The sequence below is a fragment of the Pleuronectes platessa genome, chromosome 24, assembly GCF_947347685.1.
Source record: "Pleuronectes platessa chromosome 24, fPlePla1.1, whole genome shotgun sequence".
NCBI lineage: Eukaryota > Metazoa > Chordata > Actinopteri > Pleuronectiformes > Pleuronectidae > Pleuronectes > Pleuronectes platessa.
Genome location: NC_070649.1, coordinates 3,488,282 through 3,505,595, shown reverse-complemented (window position 1 = coordinate 3,505,595; position 17,314 = coordinate 3,488,282). Strand labels below are relative to the sequence as shown.

Here is a 17,314-nt window from a genome sequence, read left to right as displayed (position 1 = left end):
TACTGAAATGTAAAGCCTGAATTGAAGTTGAAGTGAGGGAATGTAAAAAAACGCAGAGGGGCGGTAACACGCGGACGGTCCCTAAGCTCCGGTGGGCAGAGCGTACTGATGCTCGTGCAGAGGACGGAGCCTCCGCAGTCTGCTCCGCGCGCCTCCGCAGCCCCTTCCCCGGGATTCTACCTCCTGTCCCCGCTGTGGAGCCTCACTGAGAGCCGCCGGCACACGCCGCTAAAGACGAGGTAAGCCCCGCGGCTGAGTGGGAACACCACCGCGGCTGGAGGAGGAGGAAGTGGAGGAGGTTGCAGAGGACGTCCAGCCCCGTGTGTGTGTTGTGTTTTTCTCGGGGATGTGGGCGACTTGTCATTGCGGCGGTAGGTGCGTGTGTTGTCGGTGGAGCGAGCCCCGGAGCCCGCGGAGGAAAGCTAACGCGGCTAACACAGGGGGTTGTGAACGAGTAATAACGGAACCGGTCACATTCTAACGCTAGCCGGGCTCTCCCCCGGCCGGGCGAGGGGGGACGGCGGGCGGTCGGAGCCGCAGCGAACAGGGGGTCCTATTGTTACCACCGGGCAGGTTTAGCTAGCACTCACAACAAGTGACACTTCTATCAGGAGCTAATGTAGCATCACCCCGAGGTGCGTGTTTACATTAGCTCCACATGATGTAGCTTCCATTTTAGCTGCGTGTGCTAATGTATATGGTTCAGGTCTATCTACACGAGGAGGGACGGTGCTGGCTGGTAATCACCGCGGTCTGTCAATCACTGACAGGCGAGCTTCCTCCTCTTCAACCCGGGCTGAGATGCTCTGTCCCCGGGGAGGGAGGGGGGGTTCTTTCCAGCAGCTCTATAACGCAGGAGAACCAGCCACTGGCTTGTTGCACCGGAGGAGACGTGTTCCAGCCTCCAGAGGTGATTGCTGCGTTTTGGGGGGGTTGATTTTAAAAACCCCGAAGACCACCGGTGTCTTCTCTGTAAGCCCTGAGCTGAGTGCAAGCCTGGTTATTACAGATGTATGACAGAAACATAAGGTCAAAATCATCTGCTCGGTCACTGGGCTCCAGGATGTGATGGTGAAAAAGATGAAACATGAGGAAATATCATCTGCAAGGTTCTATCACACCCACAAGGCAACAACCGTGGGTTTTCCAGTCTTACTGGTTTTACCACACCAGACGTGACCCATTGAAACAAATAGAAAACAAGGCAGCTATTAAACCAACAGTAAAAGCTTGATTTAAGAAAGCAAAACGTTTTTATCATTATCACACAGTTATTCCCTACATTGTTCTGCACTATTCTAAATAAAGCAACATTAGAGGTCCTTAATGAACCCTGAGTTGTTTTGCTTCCAGTCAAAACACTGCACCATGACCACATACACACCCGCTAATTAACATCCACAAATCAAAACAATTTGTCATATATCTGCAGGTTTTATGCACTTTAGAAGCGTTTTAAAACATGAGTTTCAAGTTTTAAGATAGAGGGTGTTTATCAGGTCCAACATCCTCTCATCTAAATTAAGTGGATGTTTGTTTTGTTCAGTGTGCGGCTCCCTCCTTAGATAAAGAGGCAAAGTCTCCATTTTATGCCGATGACCTTGTTCTGCTATCTCCCTCTGAACAGCAACAGCTGGACGTAATAGAAGAATAGTACCAGCACCGTGCTCTGGCAGCGAATATGAAGAAAAGCATTTTCAGAACGGCCTCAGATGTCAGCAAAACAAACGCCAGTAATGAAATCATTGAACATGGCGCGAGCTGAACCTCATTTAGGAACCGTAACAGTATCTGAAATTCATTTCAACGTGGCAGCGAGTGAGATCTGAAAGAACAATAAAATCTCTAAGTGCAATTAATAGCACAGTTTGTAACTCCCACATTGCAAATAACATTTATGTATTTGATAGTGTTATCTCCCTGTGGGCTCTGCTCAACACTGAACTGGATCCCTGCTTCCACCCTTTCACACAGGAAGAGTTAAACCAAAATATGTGAAATGAGTCAGGATTTGATTGGTTCATTGGAAAAGCGCCTCGGTAATTTCCAGTCGGTGACATTAGCAGGCTCATCAGGTTTAGACATGCTAACGTGATTTATCTTGTGTTATGATCGTGACGGCTCCAAATGGGATTGTTTGTTCTTTCTTCAGGGACGTTAGGACGTGTGTGATACAGGTTTCACAGGTGTCCTCTTGTACATTAAAGGAAACCTTATCTTATATAGCGAGAGCCAGTCAAAAATAGATTCTCTCCTTTCCGTTTATCATTCTCAACTGCGTGCAAATGCTGAGTGTAGTGACCATCGAGAGGTGAGCCCCCGGCTGCCCCTGGCTTTATAAAGAGTTCTTTCAGTCGCCTTTTTGCCGGATCCCTTGGGATTATAAATCCTGAGCAAAAGGAGCTTTGCCTCGGTGGCATGCTTCACTAGCAAGAAATCGTTGGAGGGTGTGTGTGTGAGGGAGGGGGGTCGGGGGGTTGTGTTGGTGGGCTCGGATGGCGAGCCAGCGGAGGCATTGGAGGGATGAGGAAGGAGGGATGGAAGATGGAGGGGTCGGGGAGAACTGGGCTGTGGTGATGGATGCAATGCAGGGAAGTGGAACACGTGGCCTTTCTGTGATTAAAGGGCTCCTGTTCTCGCAGCACCCACACACACACATACACACACACACACCTTTTCTTAGTTGTGTAGTCGATCTGGTTACTGATCTCCAATGTTCGCGATCCCAAGAAGTGACCTATTTTCTAGTGTTATTTATTGTCAGGGTCCGTACAAAGTATACATAAGGTCCGACTGATGTGTTCAGTCAGCGTTTTTAGAGAGGGGACGTTAGTCAGGAGCTCCACTCCACCCCTCCACACTGAAGAGCCTCTCTCCCAGCAGGCAGCACACATGATTCACCCCGTACAGTCGGTCCACTGTTTGGAGCGCCGGAGCTGCAAAGCGCTCATTTATCCGTGTTGTACATTCGAGCTGCAGAGGGAGACATGGTCCTCGGCCAGGCGAGTCACAAAAAGCCCAGTAAATCCTCTTGAGGAGCTGTTTTCACATCCACTAATGGCAATAAAACGAGGAAGATAAGGGAATTTCAGAAGACATATATACAGCGTATGTTACGACAGAGTATAAGAGCCACTTAAAGGTCATAATAATACGAGAATAAAGCAGTAATATGAGGAGAATAAAGTCTTTATTTAGGGTACGTGTCATTTTAGAGAGAGAATATCAGATGATTACAAAAATATATTGTGTTGTGACTTTTTGCTCTCATTTAATTATCACTTAATCCTCTTAATATTATGACTTCCTTCTCAGTTATGACCTTATTCTCAAAGTGATTAATTGCCAATATTGCAGCGATACTCTATCACATAAGGAAACGTCTTCTCACAATGTTTCCTTGTCAGAGCAGCAACTCCGGAATAATTAGTGGTAACAGAAACACTTCTCAGCTAAACCAGCCTGTGTAAACCACTGTGCCCGTCAGTAATTAGGCTTAGTCATAACCATCAGTGTCGCAGCAACAACTGTGTTTAAACTTTTAGCTCATGATGAAAATGTTCATGCAGTTTGTCTCGCTAGAGTTGTTATGTTATATGTCACAAAGATTTAAAAAAGAAAAGGAATGAGGACACTTTGCCACTCCTGACGCCTTTAAAGGGTTTTAGAGGATTTGGACTTGCATTAAGAGTTGAAGACCAGAATTAGGATTAGTCTAATATGAGGGAGAGTGTTATGAGTTCGACGTGTGGTGCAGAGGGTTGGGGATTTATGTGTAGTCAGTGAAAGCTCTCACAGGCTCGGTGATATCGGAGGGAATGTCTGCGTCTCATTGCATAACATCGCAATTGCTTTTAATCTGTAGAATAGCTGCGGTAGCTGAAAACATTTTTGCTTGATTCTGCATGAAGAGGATTTTGATTTTAGTGCTGTGCTTTGCGGTGCTTTCATTTCACTCAGCTTTGCTCTGCATTTCGTGATGAGACCAACTTGTGTTATTGTCACAACAAAGCTTGTGGTGGTGACATTCACCCCCAGCATCTCATTGGTCATGGTTCAGATTCTTCTCTGTCTGGTCTCATGGCAAGTAGTTAATAAATGTACAAGGTGTTTGTTTTATAGAAGTGTGTATATGACAATATTCATCAGAAGTTCTATGCAATGCAAAGATCTTGAGTTTTATTTGTTGGTGCAACGGACAGAAGGAAGTCTCACAACAATGGGGGAGAGTTAGAGCAGATCCTGTGAAGTCGGTGTTGCAGTGTCGGTCATGTGCATCCACCAGAAATGATAGTTTCCCATTTTGTATAGTTTTAAAGATATAGAAGACAACTGTCCTGGCCTTTGCTTTCTTGGTACTTTGGATTAACACAGGGCTTCTTTGCAAATTAAAACAAAGTTAAGTCATTGTTATGGCTCCAATTACTCAGTACAAACAAGGATTGGAGGATAATTAAAAAGGAGCAGTGATTTCCATTAATCACCTAGACCGTAGTTTCATTATTTCATCACACACATGTTCTGATCTCACATTTGTCAGAGTGAAAAGAGGATGCAGAATGAAACGACTTGATGCAACTTCCGAGATTAAAATCCTCCATGAAAACCCTTGTCTTGGTTGACAGTATGTTCAGGAACACAGAGAGGTGGTGAATAGGAAACCACTCAGATAAATGGATGTGCAGCTCCATATGCATTATATTATATTAGATATACAGTGGGGCGCCTGGAGCACAAGCCAGTGGTGTTGCAAAGATTTGTTTCCCAATTATTAATAATGTATCAAAACAGGAAAGCCAAGTTGCACCGATATCAACTATACATTTCCGCAAAGCATCAAAATATGAATGTGCATTAAAATCCCTGTATTAAGTGTGACTCAGCAGAGGCTCCCGAGTGGAACATGACTAGGCGGAGAGAGGCCATGAATGAGAGACACTCCAACTTACTGCTCACGACCGTTCAACTCGTCAAATCAAAAATGTTGTTGTTTACTTTGAGATTCAAATCTGCAACGTCTCCTCTCATCCTCCCCCCAAAAAACTGTGTTAAGAAAAAAGAGAGATTAGATTATATCGTTTTCTTGTGGGTCTTGGAAGTGATTGTGTGATTGTGTTCATGCCACTAAGGGTTTAACATCCTGTCATGGTGTGTAACACTAGACTCACATGCATGACGTTGCACTATTCAAAGTGGATGAGCAGTGTTTAACTCTCATTCCCCGGCTAAAGCCCGGCTGACTTGTTTCTCTTCATAAATCCAATGGAACATGTGAACGTTTATGTGACTAAATTGTGAAATTGGTTCTATTTAAGCTGTTTAAGCCGCCAGTGGCTCCACAAAGAGCAAATTAACATAGATCTGTGTGCTTCACCTATAAGACAAACAGGTCTGTAGGCTGGGTGTGTGTCTCACAGCGTTGCGTCAGCTGATCATATCTGGTTACAAGCCGGATTCACACAGGTAAGGTGGTCAAACCGCTGCAGGGCTTGTTTCTCTGGAGGGCCTAATGAATAATTAAGAGGCGGGGCTTATATGAAGAAGTCCATTAAGATGCAGAGTCACAACGGTCTCCATGGGAGTGGGGACACATTATCAGGCTCACGTCTCCTTTCGCCACACAACACACAACCGAGCACAGACTTAGGCCTCGTACACACCTTGTGTTGACTTGTGGTTTTTGTGATCTGATAAGAAGAGGACAGAACAAAACAAAAGTGTGAAAGCACTCAGATCAGATAACACCGAACGTGGTCGGGGACACGTGTGTCCACATTCTTAGTACATTCCGGGAGAGGATTGATTGGCATTGAGGGATTTCTCGTTCCTGAATTTGGTTTTGAAAGCATATTTGAAGATGATATGAAAACCTGAGTGTCTGGGTAAGAGGAAGGTTGTAATGGCATCAGTAAAAGGGATTTTTTGTCAATCAAAATGTCAGCACAAGTACAGAATGAGACTGAAAGGAACCTCTTCGCTATCCAGGGCCCTTTCACTTTTTAGTACATCCTCTGAGGGTCAATTCATTCCGGATAACTGTTTGTTTGTGTTGTCCTGTCTTAAGAGCCGTGATGTTAGACACAAACCTCCTTGCTAACCGGTGGGTCGTTGGGGTCAAGGGGTTAATGGCTGTCGATACCTCACCCTGCATCTGTATGTGTCCTTAACGTCACACGAGTTAGGGTGTGGCTGGCAGCGAGATAACAGAGGTGAAAACTGAATGCCTTAGTACCTGTTTTTCAGTAATTGCAATCCATGAACTGCATGACTGAGAATGTTCACAGATTCAATAGTCAATTTTTCCACATTAATTAGCTGAACAAATATGCTCAGTTCCTCATGTTTACTTTACAAATGCCAGAAATGGGTTTGGCAAACTCACAAGTACATTCAGAGGTCACAACAGGCTTTAGTTCGCACAATTTGAGAATGCACAGTGTTCCTGTTTGCAATGGACTCGTGGGTGAGACAGACAAATATCACAGAGTCACTCCGATACTCGATACAACCTCAAAGTCACGATGACTGTGATTCAAGCTGTGGAATCACAAGGGCATCTGATTTCTAACAGGGTGTATTAACATTCATTTTCATTGATCAACGGATATAATTTTATTCTTGACAAGCTTTTAAAAAAGAAGACTGCTGGTAACCACCAAAAGAAAGTTCTCACCTCACCTGAGAAGTCAAGCTATATGAAATCATTTCTATATTCAGGAGAAGAGTGGATACTTTTTCAAAGGGGATCCATAATTGATGGGCGAGGCTACATTTAGAGCTTATTCACTACTTTCTTTGGTTATACAACAAGCTCTCAGCGTATTTTATTTTAGTTCAGTAGACCGCTTTCTCTTTTAGACCTTGACTATCGCGTCGGAATAAATAGACCTTCCCCTGTCCAGCTTCACCTTTATGGAATTTGCCGCTAAACTACACTTACAGAGATATTTTCAGCTTCAATCACAGATGCAGTGGAAATGGACAGAGCCCTTACCTCGCTCAGCCATCTGGCCTGGTCTTAACAATTCAGCATATGACAGAACAAGGTCAAAGGCTGTGTGATTAGAACTGTGCTGAAAAGATATTAAAGCCGTAGATGATTAATTTGACAGTGATGCAATATCATTGTTATCTCTGAATCCCTGCGACTTTACCATAAACCAGTTTCCTCTGTGGGGACATTGAACCAAGGAGCCTTGATTGCTGAAAGATAAGACAGATAGCAATTCATTGCAAACATGGATATTGCTATTGCCCGGAGTAATCCTGTAGGTATTGGTTAATCTGAAAAGGTGTTTTTTAAAGATGGAAACGGGAGAAACAAGGCTGCACTCAGTTATGTTAATGCTAAATCCTTGGAAATTAGAAATAGACTTTACAGGGAATTCTCAGCCACGAAATGTAATCTTTTGTTTTTGGTTCCTAGTATCTGTCTTCTATGAAACTGTTCTCAGACAAGCTCTGAACTCCAGAGCGGCTTTCTGTGAAAACATACAAAAAAAAAAACATTTTGAGCTTATGTGAGTTAAATGTCAGCACAATTCACAGCTGGTGAGTGTTGATGACGCTTCTAGAACGTGACGGACGTGAATCTGTACGAATACAAATCTCTCAGGATGAGAACGAGGCGTCTGAAACGTGGAAAACGCAGATGTCGATGTGCTGGAAGGTTCTGAAATGTCTCTCCTCCCCCTGATTGGTACATTTTCCTTTTGAATTTTTGAATTCTTGACAGAAAAATGACCAACCATCTGCTGGACCTTCTAGATCCATATGTATTTCCTACTAACACCTTGATTAAAAGCAGATGGTGTCCATTTGACTTCCTTGTGCGACTACAGAAAAGCAATTACCTGCACCAGACTTATGTGTGTTATGTAGTTTTTTACATTTGCACCTCATTTAGATCTGCTTTTTAATTTAGCTTCAGATTTCCTCTCTCTCCTGGAAAACGCTTTTCTCCTGTGAAGGTCACCAATGCAAGGTGTGAAACGAGAAAGCTGTGAAACTGGAAGGAAACCTATTAAAGCCAAATCTGTCTTTTCCAGATGGAAATTGATGCATCACGTAGAAAATAAGCATCAGTTTCTTTTTTTGTGAGATAAAAAACTGCACAGTCACAGTTATCACGTCCATCTTTCAAAAACATTTTCATTTCCTTGTCAGGCAGTTGGCGCAGACCCTCCTCGTTTCATGTCTGCCTTTCTGCTTATCGGTGCTGCAGAGTGTTCGACACCATCAGCCGAGAGACCAATGCAGTTTTCAAGCTGAAATTTCAGCTCGGCTGTCCCCCGACAGGAAGAACTCCTTTGTAGCAGATTTGGGAGGACAGCGATTTCTCCCAGGCTTGAATGATTCAATTGTTTCTGCCTCCACCGCCTCTCTAACCGGCAGGGTTTTTATGTGCTACTTCTTCCAGCAATGAAAAAATCATTCAGCAGGTTGTTACGTTATCATCTCAAGTTGCAAAGGATCATATATTCTGCAACCTTAGCTGGCTGTCAACACACCTCGTTCCACTGGGCCGCTGCTGCCGAGAGCCAGAGGGCTCCCTGCCAGACAAATTAAGATCCTGAATCAGAAAGGAAGTAGCAGAGAGGAGATGTATGCGCTGCTGCGTGTGTATTGTCTCTATATGTGCAGATTATAGACCATAGCGTGATTGGACAGCGTCTTAACATAAAGAGGGATGTTGCAGGATCAGTTTGTGTCTTAGACCGATAGGCACAATAAATAAGGGCAGACGAGAGAGGCAGCTCTGATTTGAGAGTGTGTGTCTTCAGAAACGGTTGAGTCAGTGTTCCGTGTAGATTTTGGCTCTGGGTTCTAACGTCGATGTACCGCGGGGTTAGTCTGAGCAGCGCCCCCCCCTTCTGATAAACAGCCCCGGAGCCTCCCACCCTTGTCGGCGCCCGAACCAGTGAGCTCTGCCAGCCTTTTGCTGCCCTCCTCCAACCGAGTCCCAAGCAATGAGAGACATCCGATGTTATCAGCGCTGCAGATTGCACAGCGCCACTGCCAAGGGCTTGTCTCATGAATTCACAGAGCGGTGCAGAGATACAGAAAATCTTTTTTTTTTCCTCCACACATATAAAACAAGAGTTGATTTGGGGATTTACATTTTCTCTCCCTATAGATTTCACAGCATATCTTCATGCTTTGTTGAAGTGTAGACAAAGACCCCTGTCCACACAGAGGACAAACACGAGCCTTTGTCTTGAATGAATGAACGGTTATGGTGTGTCATAACCTGCTGTGAGATTCCAGCCCTGTCGGAAGCTGCTCGCAGCCGTCTCTGACCTATTTCTGAGGCTGATGGATATAAGGTGAAAAGACTCCTTTGTGTTTCTCGGGGAAGGTGCTGCTGATTTTTCTGCTGCCAGTTCAGAGCTGATAGAACCCACCTCTGCTCTGCCACAGACGCAACAATATTAGTCTGAGGAAAAGACGGATAAAGATGATTCAAATGTGAACAGGTCTACTGCAAAGTGTTTGCATGGGTTGCGGCGGCCGTGGTCCCCGAACTGGTTGAAACAGCATAAGAAAGACGCGGTTGAAATGCAAGGCTGCAAAAATACATCCCCTCCCCGCACTTAGCCTCATTTACAGCCTCAGCAGTTGAATGCAGATGAGAGAACATCTAACATCTATTTTCTTCTGGCTTGATAGCGTGCTGGACATTTCCTTTTTTTGTTGCTCGATGCCTAAAGCCTGGGGAAATTATTTAGTTGTGTATATATATATATTGCTTTGAGGTCAGTAAAGACCTGATGAAGTATTTAACAGCCCCACAAGTGCTGTAGGGCTTTATCTCGTTTTGCATTATGGGTAAAGGTTTGATGGTTTGGGTGAAATGTGTTGATACCAGCTTGGTTGTGTTCAATCAGCAATAAAGATAGCAAGCATGGAAATAGCCTATTACAGTTTAATGTCTACATTAATTAGCCTGCTGGGGTTTTTCACACTGTGGAGAAAGGGGAAGAGTGTAATGTCTAGAAATGTGATATTGGTTGAATAAGCGTTTTGCTTTTATCTCAAATTTGTTGACAAGGAATCCATGTGGAAATGTGTTGCCCTAAAGCGTTTACACAGGCAGGTTAAGTTGTATTAACATAGAACTTTATGTGCAGTCAGTATGTTTGAGGTTAAATAAGTACTCTTTACTTCTAATTATCACTTCACATGAATTATTTCTTTTCTTGAGGCTCAGTTATTATTAATTTAAACTCAGAAGACAGTATAAAATACTATCTTTCAAGCTTATATGTATATAGTTCTCAGATACTTAAATACTTGTTTTTGACTAAATGAGTTATACATTGCTTTGCTTCCTACTTCCACTCTCCAAACTGTGGGCGTGTCGACCGCCATCTCCTGAAGGCTTAAGGACTTTATACAAATACACTTCAAATAATCCAAGTCATCCCTTTAATTACTGTTACAACACTGAGAAGTTTTCACAATGAGAACAAGCAGGCTTTACAGAAGAAAGAGGCTTGAGTGTGTCACCACATTTTCAAGAACTAACAAGCTACCCATGTTTTTATTTTCAAAAACCTCAATGTCTTGATTTTCAACAGCACAAAAGTTAGAGATACTAATACGACAAGTGTCAAAATATGTAACTCCCAGGACCATCCACATGACTGTGTTATTCGTTGCCACAAGTGTGCGTCTACAAGCAACACATTGTTAAAGCAACTTTAATGATTGTGTTGAGACAATGGAAAACAGAAGCAGAACAGCGTGTCAGTAACAGGAAATGATTAAGTGTTTGAGGCTTTGTGATGAAACAGAATGCAAACACCTTCCTCAGGCTTATCCACCTCTCCACGTCTGCAGCCCTGGTTCTGCTGGTAGGACTCAAAGGGAGACAATAACGATTAAAGTGGCTATAAGCAGGTAAAACCTAACGTCAGGTTATGTTTAAATCAATGTGAGAAAAGGCCCAAACCTTGACCATGTGACACCAGCAAAACAGGGAGGCAAACACCCCCGACCAGACAGTTAAGCGATTCAAAACTAACAAAATTGGCATCAAAAACAAAAGTAATCCCTCAGGAATCTAACTGAAGTTTCCCCAACATTCAATCAACCAGGTCAGTTTAATCAGACTCTTCAGACGGCTTCTTATTCACAGGAAACCTGTGGGTCCAGAAAGTCCCTGCTCTGCGGTTACAACCTGAAAGCCACAGACATGATTCAGAGAATAGAGCTGTTACCTCACTTTCACTGGGATTACCCACAAAGCCTGAAGGGAGAAAACTCTAGAAACCAAATGACACTTTAGACCCAAATGGACAATGAACTAACACAGAGGAGCGACAAAGGGACAGGAAGATTGATATTGTATGATACCTCACAGTTTTAAACCAGTAATAGGTCACCCCCCCTACTGATTATTAATTATAATTAAAGTAAGTATCACCTAGTTATTATTAAAAAACTATTATTTTCTGTTCCCAGCTTCGACAATAGGAGCATTTGCAGCTTGTCTCTTGTTTTTATCGTTAAAATATGATATTTTTTTGAGTTTTTGACTCTTGATTCAGCCAAACATGGAATTTTTTACTGTTTTGTAGACGAATGCTTGATCGTTTAATTAGTACTGAAGATAATTAGTAATATTTAACCCTTCATTTGTCGCAGAAGAGCTGCTGGAAGTTAAAAAAAGTTGGGGAAATACGAGCATGTTTAAAATTCAATTTGCGTTCCTGCTTGTCGGAAGATGGATGTCAACTTTCAAAATGTTTACATTCTCAGGGAACTATAAACTCTCTTGCATAAATTCCAGACTGCAGCATCAATCATAGACGTCCCACTTTCTGAGTGAGACAGGGCTGTTTCTGTGTCGCTTCTGCTTCCAGAATACAAGTGTTTTTTATTATCTTGTTTTTTAGCAAGAAGCCACAAGAAACACTTGATCTATAGCAGCAGAACCGACAGTCAGTTTAAAAGAGAAGACTTTATTTGGATGTGATGCTGTGTCATAGCTTTTAAGTTATTTTCCATGTGTAAAAAATGAATATAATCGAACAAAATAACGCTGAGCCGGTCCCAGCCTCGCTCCGACCTCTCCCATCTCGTCCACTGGTGTCACCGCTGGTTCATCCCGTAGAACCATCACACACAATGACCTCCAGTGAGGGCACGGTGTCCCACTGCTCTGTGTGGTCCACTGCAGCTATAAACCAGCTGCTCTGCATAAAGTAAAGTATGTGAGGTCCGTTCCGTACTCACTTTCTGACACCTCCCGTTGGCCAACAGAATTCAAATGAACTCGTGGCTGTGAAGTGAATTCTCACACTTTGAAATGAATCCTGTTGAATCACAGTTTAACCTCAGAGAAATGGTCTGGTCATAGAGGTCATGCTGTGCTTACATATAAGTAAAATCAACGGAATAACAGCTGGTGGTGCTGAGTCACTCTGATTGACAATTTTTTTGATTTGTCATCACGTGCATGTGGGTCTGGCGGTGGGGAGAAGACACACCCTCTTTATCTGTGTTCAGCAGACAAACCAGCTAACCACTCATCCCTCTCTTCCCTCCCTCTCCCTTCTCCATCTCTCTCTGTCTCTCTGCAGGATGCGACAGGTCAGATTCGCTCCCTCGTGTTTCTCCTGAGCGATGACGATGGGCCGGAGGGAGACGTCATGCTGGTGAGGCCAACCAGCCGCAGTCCATCCCTGAAAACCCAGCGCGGATACACCAACTGACACGACCATGCCCCGTTTGCCCCCGTGATTCGCCTCCCCTGACCTCCGCAGTTTCCCTCGGGCCCGATCAACCCCCCCCCCCCCCCCCCCCGCCACAACCCCCCCCTGTGAAGCCAGCATGGCGACACCCTTTCTGTGGAAGCTGTCCTCCCAGAAGCTGGGCTTCTTCCTGGTCAGCTTCGGGTTCATCTGGGGCATGATGCTGCTGCACTTCACCATCCAGCAGCGAGCCAGCCACGAGAACAGCGCCGTGCTGCGGCAACAGATCCTGGACCTGAGCAAGCGCTACATCAAAGCTCTGGCTGAGGAGAACCAGAGCGTCATGGACGGGCCCTATGTCGGTACCATGACCGCTTATGGTGAGTAGCCGGCTCATGTGACCTAACTCACTCAGACTTTAGAGTTAACTGCTCGATTACGAACTTGATTGTATGGAAGTATTTTTTTAATATGTATCCTCATACAGGTTTTTCAGGCTTGACTTTCTGGATCAGTTATTAAGATTCCTCAGCCTTCAGGTTATGAACAGCAAGCATAAACTAAGCTTCAGCCTGCTGTTATCATAGTTAATGTAAAGAATTAATTGATGTTACATGATCCATACTTTCATTTATCATCATGTTGTCCACAGAGAGCAGAGTGGTGATATAGAGCTGTTCTTTGCCCTTTGCTCTCTCCCTTCCTTTTTTAAATTAAGATGGAATAGTTCTACCGCTTTCACGAGAAAAACCTGTCAGTGAGATCTAACAATGATTCAGCGACATTGGAGCTTAATAATGTAATAGCACAGGTCCAGAAGAACCTTCGATAAGTTATTCATGCCATTAATAGACCCGTATGGCTCGATGGGAGGCTTCATTAGAAACCTGAGATGGGAATTGATTGTTCTCTAATACCCAGAGAAACAACAGGATACAGTAAAGCTCCTGGAGATTAAATCAGCTCCCTGAGAATGTGGAAAGAAAAGAAGCTGTGGGGGGGGGGGGCACTTGAAGAGAGCAGTGCGGTATTTGCATAGAGTTTTGAGATTACGTTTACAGGGCGTTCCTCTGCAGGAGCATTAAACTGCGTGTGTTTGGGTTTATGCAAGCGTGGAAAATGTCAAGCAGCTCAAAAACCTGAGCTGCTTATTGAAAAGCAAACCTTGACATCTGGCATATTAAATCAAGGAATTAGTCATGTGTAATTCAATAGGGCCTGGTATTATTAATAAAGGATAAGCGAGGAAAGAAATATCGGCGTAGTTCGATTTATCCTTCTGTAAATCAGGCGATTAATTTGGGTGAATATGGTCTGAACCCACGTCCAGAGACTTTCCTGTGATATCAGTCCAAGTTTCCAGGGAACAGCATCCTGTCCGGTTTGTGTTGCTGGGTTTTTATGATGGATTGATTTTTCACGGTGCTGTTGGAGCTGCGGCACAGCCTGCTGACCGCAGTCCAATATCACATCAAAATCCATTTCATGTGCTTGATTAGATAGGGGAGGCAGCAAGATCCTCGGCGCTCCCTGTGTTCACTCTTTGCCCGATGATTTGCCTTGATACGATTTGTAATGAGTTTAGGAGGAAACAGGGTTTTCCTCCGATGCCCGTAAATGATCCATAAAGAGCTAATGCATGTGAATTTAATATTGGATCTGCTGAAAGCCTGTTTGAAGCCCAGTTGGAGCGTGGTGTTATTGTTTGGACTGTTTGTTAGAAACCTGTTGAAAAGCATGAAGTGTCTTCTGAGTAGCAGGCGACTTGGATGTTGTCTTAAAGAGATGAGGGGTTGAAGACAGGTTCGTCTGAAAATGATTTACGATGTTTACAGCAACGTTTTTTTCAAGCTTTATCTATTTTTTTCCTAAACTCTTCCCACTAGTTGCTATTTTAAAAACATCAGTTAAAGCTTTGCGATTTTACTTTGTTGAAAACCTGAGCTTATTACTTTTATCATCTTTTAGAAAATCTCATTCTTTAGAAGGTTCATCAGGTGACTTTTTTTTTAACTCAGGGGCAGAAAGACATAATTATTTTTAACACATATAATATTCACGACAACAATAGCTAACTTTTCTTATAGAGCAATTTCTGAAAGAGATAAAACAAAACATATTGAAATACTCTCACACACAGCTGCTCCAGAAGATTCAAGACACTGTCTGAACTGTGGTTCACGTCTGAAGGCAACTAAGCAGATTCCATGAGTTATTGGATCTGTGCCCATGGACAACATCCCTCCACTTGAACCCTTATTTTCTTTAACGATGCTGTCATACCATCTCCCTCCTCCTCTGTGAGGTCACATGAGGAGGAGCGAGGATGCAACCTATTCCTTTCCACCCGTCCTGAAACTGATCCGCGCGTCTGGGCGTGACAAGCCACCTGACACTGTTTCCTGTCTCTGCACTTGTTCAGCATCTTTTGTGGATTTCGTTGGTGGCATGGAACTCGTATTGCACTTGTTCTCTCTGCCGTTTACCGAGATCTCAGGGGAATCCAGCTCCCTGCAGCGATGGCCGAGGGGTTGTCTGAGCTCATATCGTTGGCCTTATCCTCAGTGGAAGGTCACTGCGTGCTCTGACTTCTTCTGTCTCCTCTATGTCATATTACCATGATCGGATTTGGAGAGCGCCGCCTTACAGATGACGATAAACAATCGGGATGAATGTCAGTGTTGTCACGTCTTGGCCTTAATGAGCGATGCCGTGCCATGACACTACTCTTAAAAGCAAAGGGAAGTTCAGGGTGTTTGTTTGCTGCTGCTGGATTTGTTTTGCAACTGCCTCACCTTGTTAAGAAATATTGAGACAAGCAGAAATGTGTCCCCTGGCTCGCTATTACTCATCTGGTTACCCAGCAGCTGTGTCAGTGTACAAGAGGACAAGCATTTTGTTCCCAGCACCACGGATGCCTTCCGAATAGGCTGGCTAATGAAGGCCTCTGACTCAAAACATCACATTTGATTATTGGAAAAGGGAACATTTAGTTTTCAGACTCACAGCGGGTAAGAAAACCAGAGAAGCCTCAGATCGAAGAATTACTTTGCGGCAAAAAACAAACCTTGAACTTGACACCCTCGCACTTTTGTTAAGGGATTTTGTATTTTTAGCAGCCCTAGGGTTTTTGAGCAACATTTCTAAAACTCTTCACTACTTCACTGGACTCAACTCTTCTTGCCCAGTGCCGTTTGTTCCGATAGCTTGGCAGAGCCGCTGCCACAGAGCTTCCCGTCTGGCGTCCCCCTGGTCTCACTGGGCTGATTTCTTTATATCGACTCCTCCTGTCGCGGGCAGCTCGTCCAAATCAGACAAACGCTCGGGCATTTGTCTTCACACGATTCGGGCTGGTGCGCCGTGCCAGGCCCCGTTGGTGCCCTCGCCAATCTCTCTGACGTGATGAGAGCTGGCGTGTCAAATGCATCACAGTGAGGGAAAATGTGGCGCTCGTATGTGATAGACAAGCTGCAATTATCGTCATCTGAGGAAATCGAGCGTGATGGTCCCTGAGTCCGGCTCTGAACACATACAATAGAAGCCAATGCATAAATGGTAACGTGTGGGTTTGAGGAGTTCCTGGCTGCAGAGAAATGGCGTTTGCAAATTTAATAATTGTTATGCTGCCTGTAGAAGGTACAGCAGCTCGAAACAACTTAACATTTCTCTAAATGTCACTGTAGTGGCTGCAGGTTACTGCGTCAGACAAATGCCCACTCTGCCATTAGCTGTGTCCTATGCAGAAACATGCTCCTGCACAGAAAGATGCCCACAGAAATGCAAAGACCCAAATTAAACAGCAAGGTCACTCGCAAAGACGCTGCGGCTCCTATTTTGCATTTAAATAAGCCTCAAGCCGGAATCTGCAATCCAATGACTTGTCGTGGAGGGAGATGGAGATTGAAATGTCGCTGAGCAATTTCCCCCACACTCCAGGCAGCTGCGTCATTTACAGGAAAGAATTGGACGCTTCCTCGCTCCAATAATTAATCATGGCTGATTGGAATCAATCAGAGGAATCTATACAGTTCAGGCAGTATCTCATCAAGTGTCCTCGGCAGCTTCAGGCAGGTTTCTGTGTAAATCTAAGCTCCTGAAATACAAGTAAAAGGGACATATTGCGATTTTAAAGAGTGGAATTCAAACCACATATTTTCAGATGCTAACATTTTTCAATTACTCTTGTTACTGGTGGAGAAATAAAGATTATTCATATTTTACTCCATGGATTTGACTCATACTCCTTCTTGCAGACTTGAAGAAGACCCTAGCAGTGTTGCTGGATAACATCATGCTGAGGCTGGGCAAGCTAGAGTCAAAGGTAGAGATCATCTACAACAGTACAGCGGGAAACCTGACCAGTAGCACCAGCACAGCCATACCCAGTGCCACCAACTCTGAGAAGGTCAACGTGGCAGGTATGTATCGTGTTTTTTCATTTCACTGTGTCTGCCTATGATGTTATGAAAGAAGGAAAGCACACGTATTTGCCTCAAAGGAGACATTATACTTTTTGTGCTTTTCCAATTTGTGATCTATGTTTTTTTGTGTATGTAAAAGGTTTTAAAAAAAAAAAACGACTGTGTTGTAGCTCTTGGAGACATTTGCATTTCAAA

At 44.0% G+C, this 17,314-nt stretch overlaps 1 protein-coding gene across 1 annotated transcript in view; it reads left to right on the top strand.

Annotated features, from left to right (window-relative positions):
- The first annotated feature begins 106 nt into the window (after nt 1–106).
- The window catches only part of mgat5 (alpha-1,6-mannosylglycoprotein 6-beta-N-acetylglucosaminyltransferase), a 64,050-nt gene continuing 46,842 nt past the window's right edge, over nt 107–17,314 (top strand). Inside the window, 4 exon segments of the mRNA XM_053416915.1 lie at nt 107–239; nt 12,588–12,794; nt 12,826–13,078; nt 16,952–17,116. Coding sequence (XP_053272890.1) covers nt 12,838–13,078; nt 16,952–17,116 — 406 coding nt within the window. The 5' untranslated portion in view covers nt 107–239; nt 12,588–12,794; nt 12,826–12,837.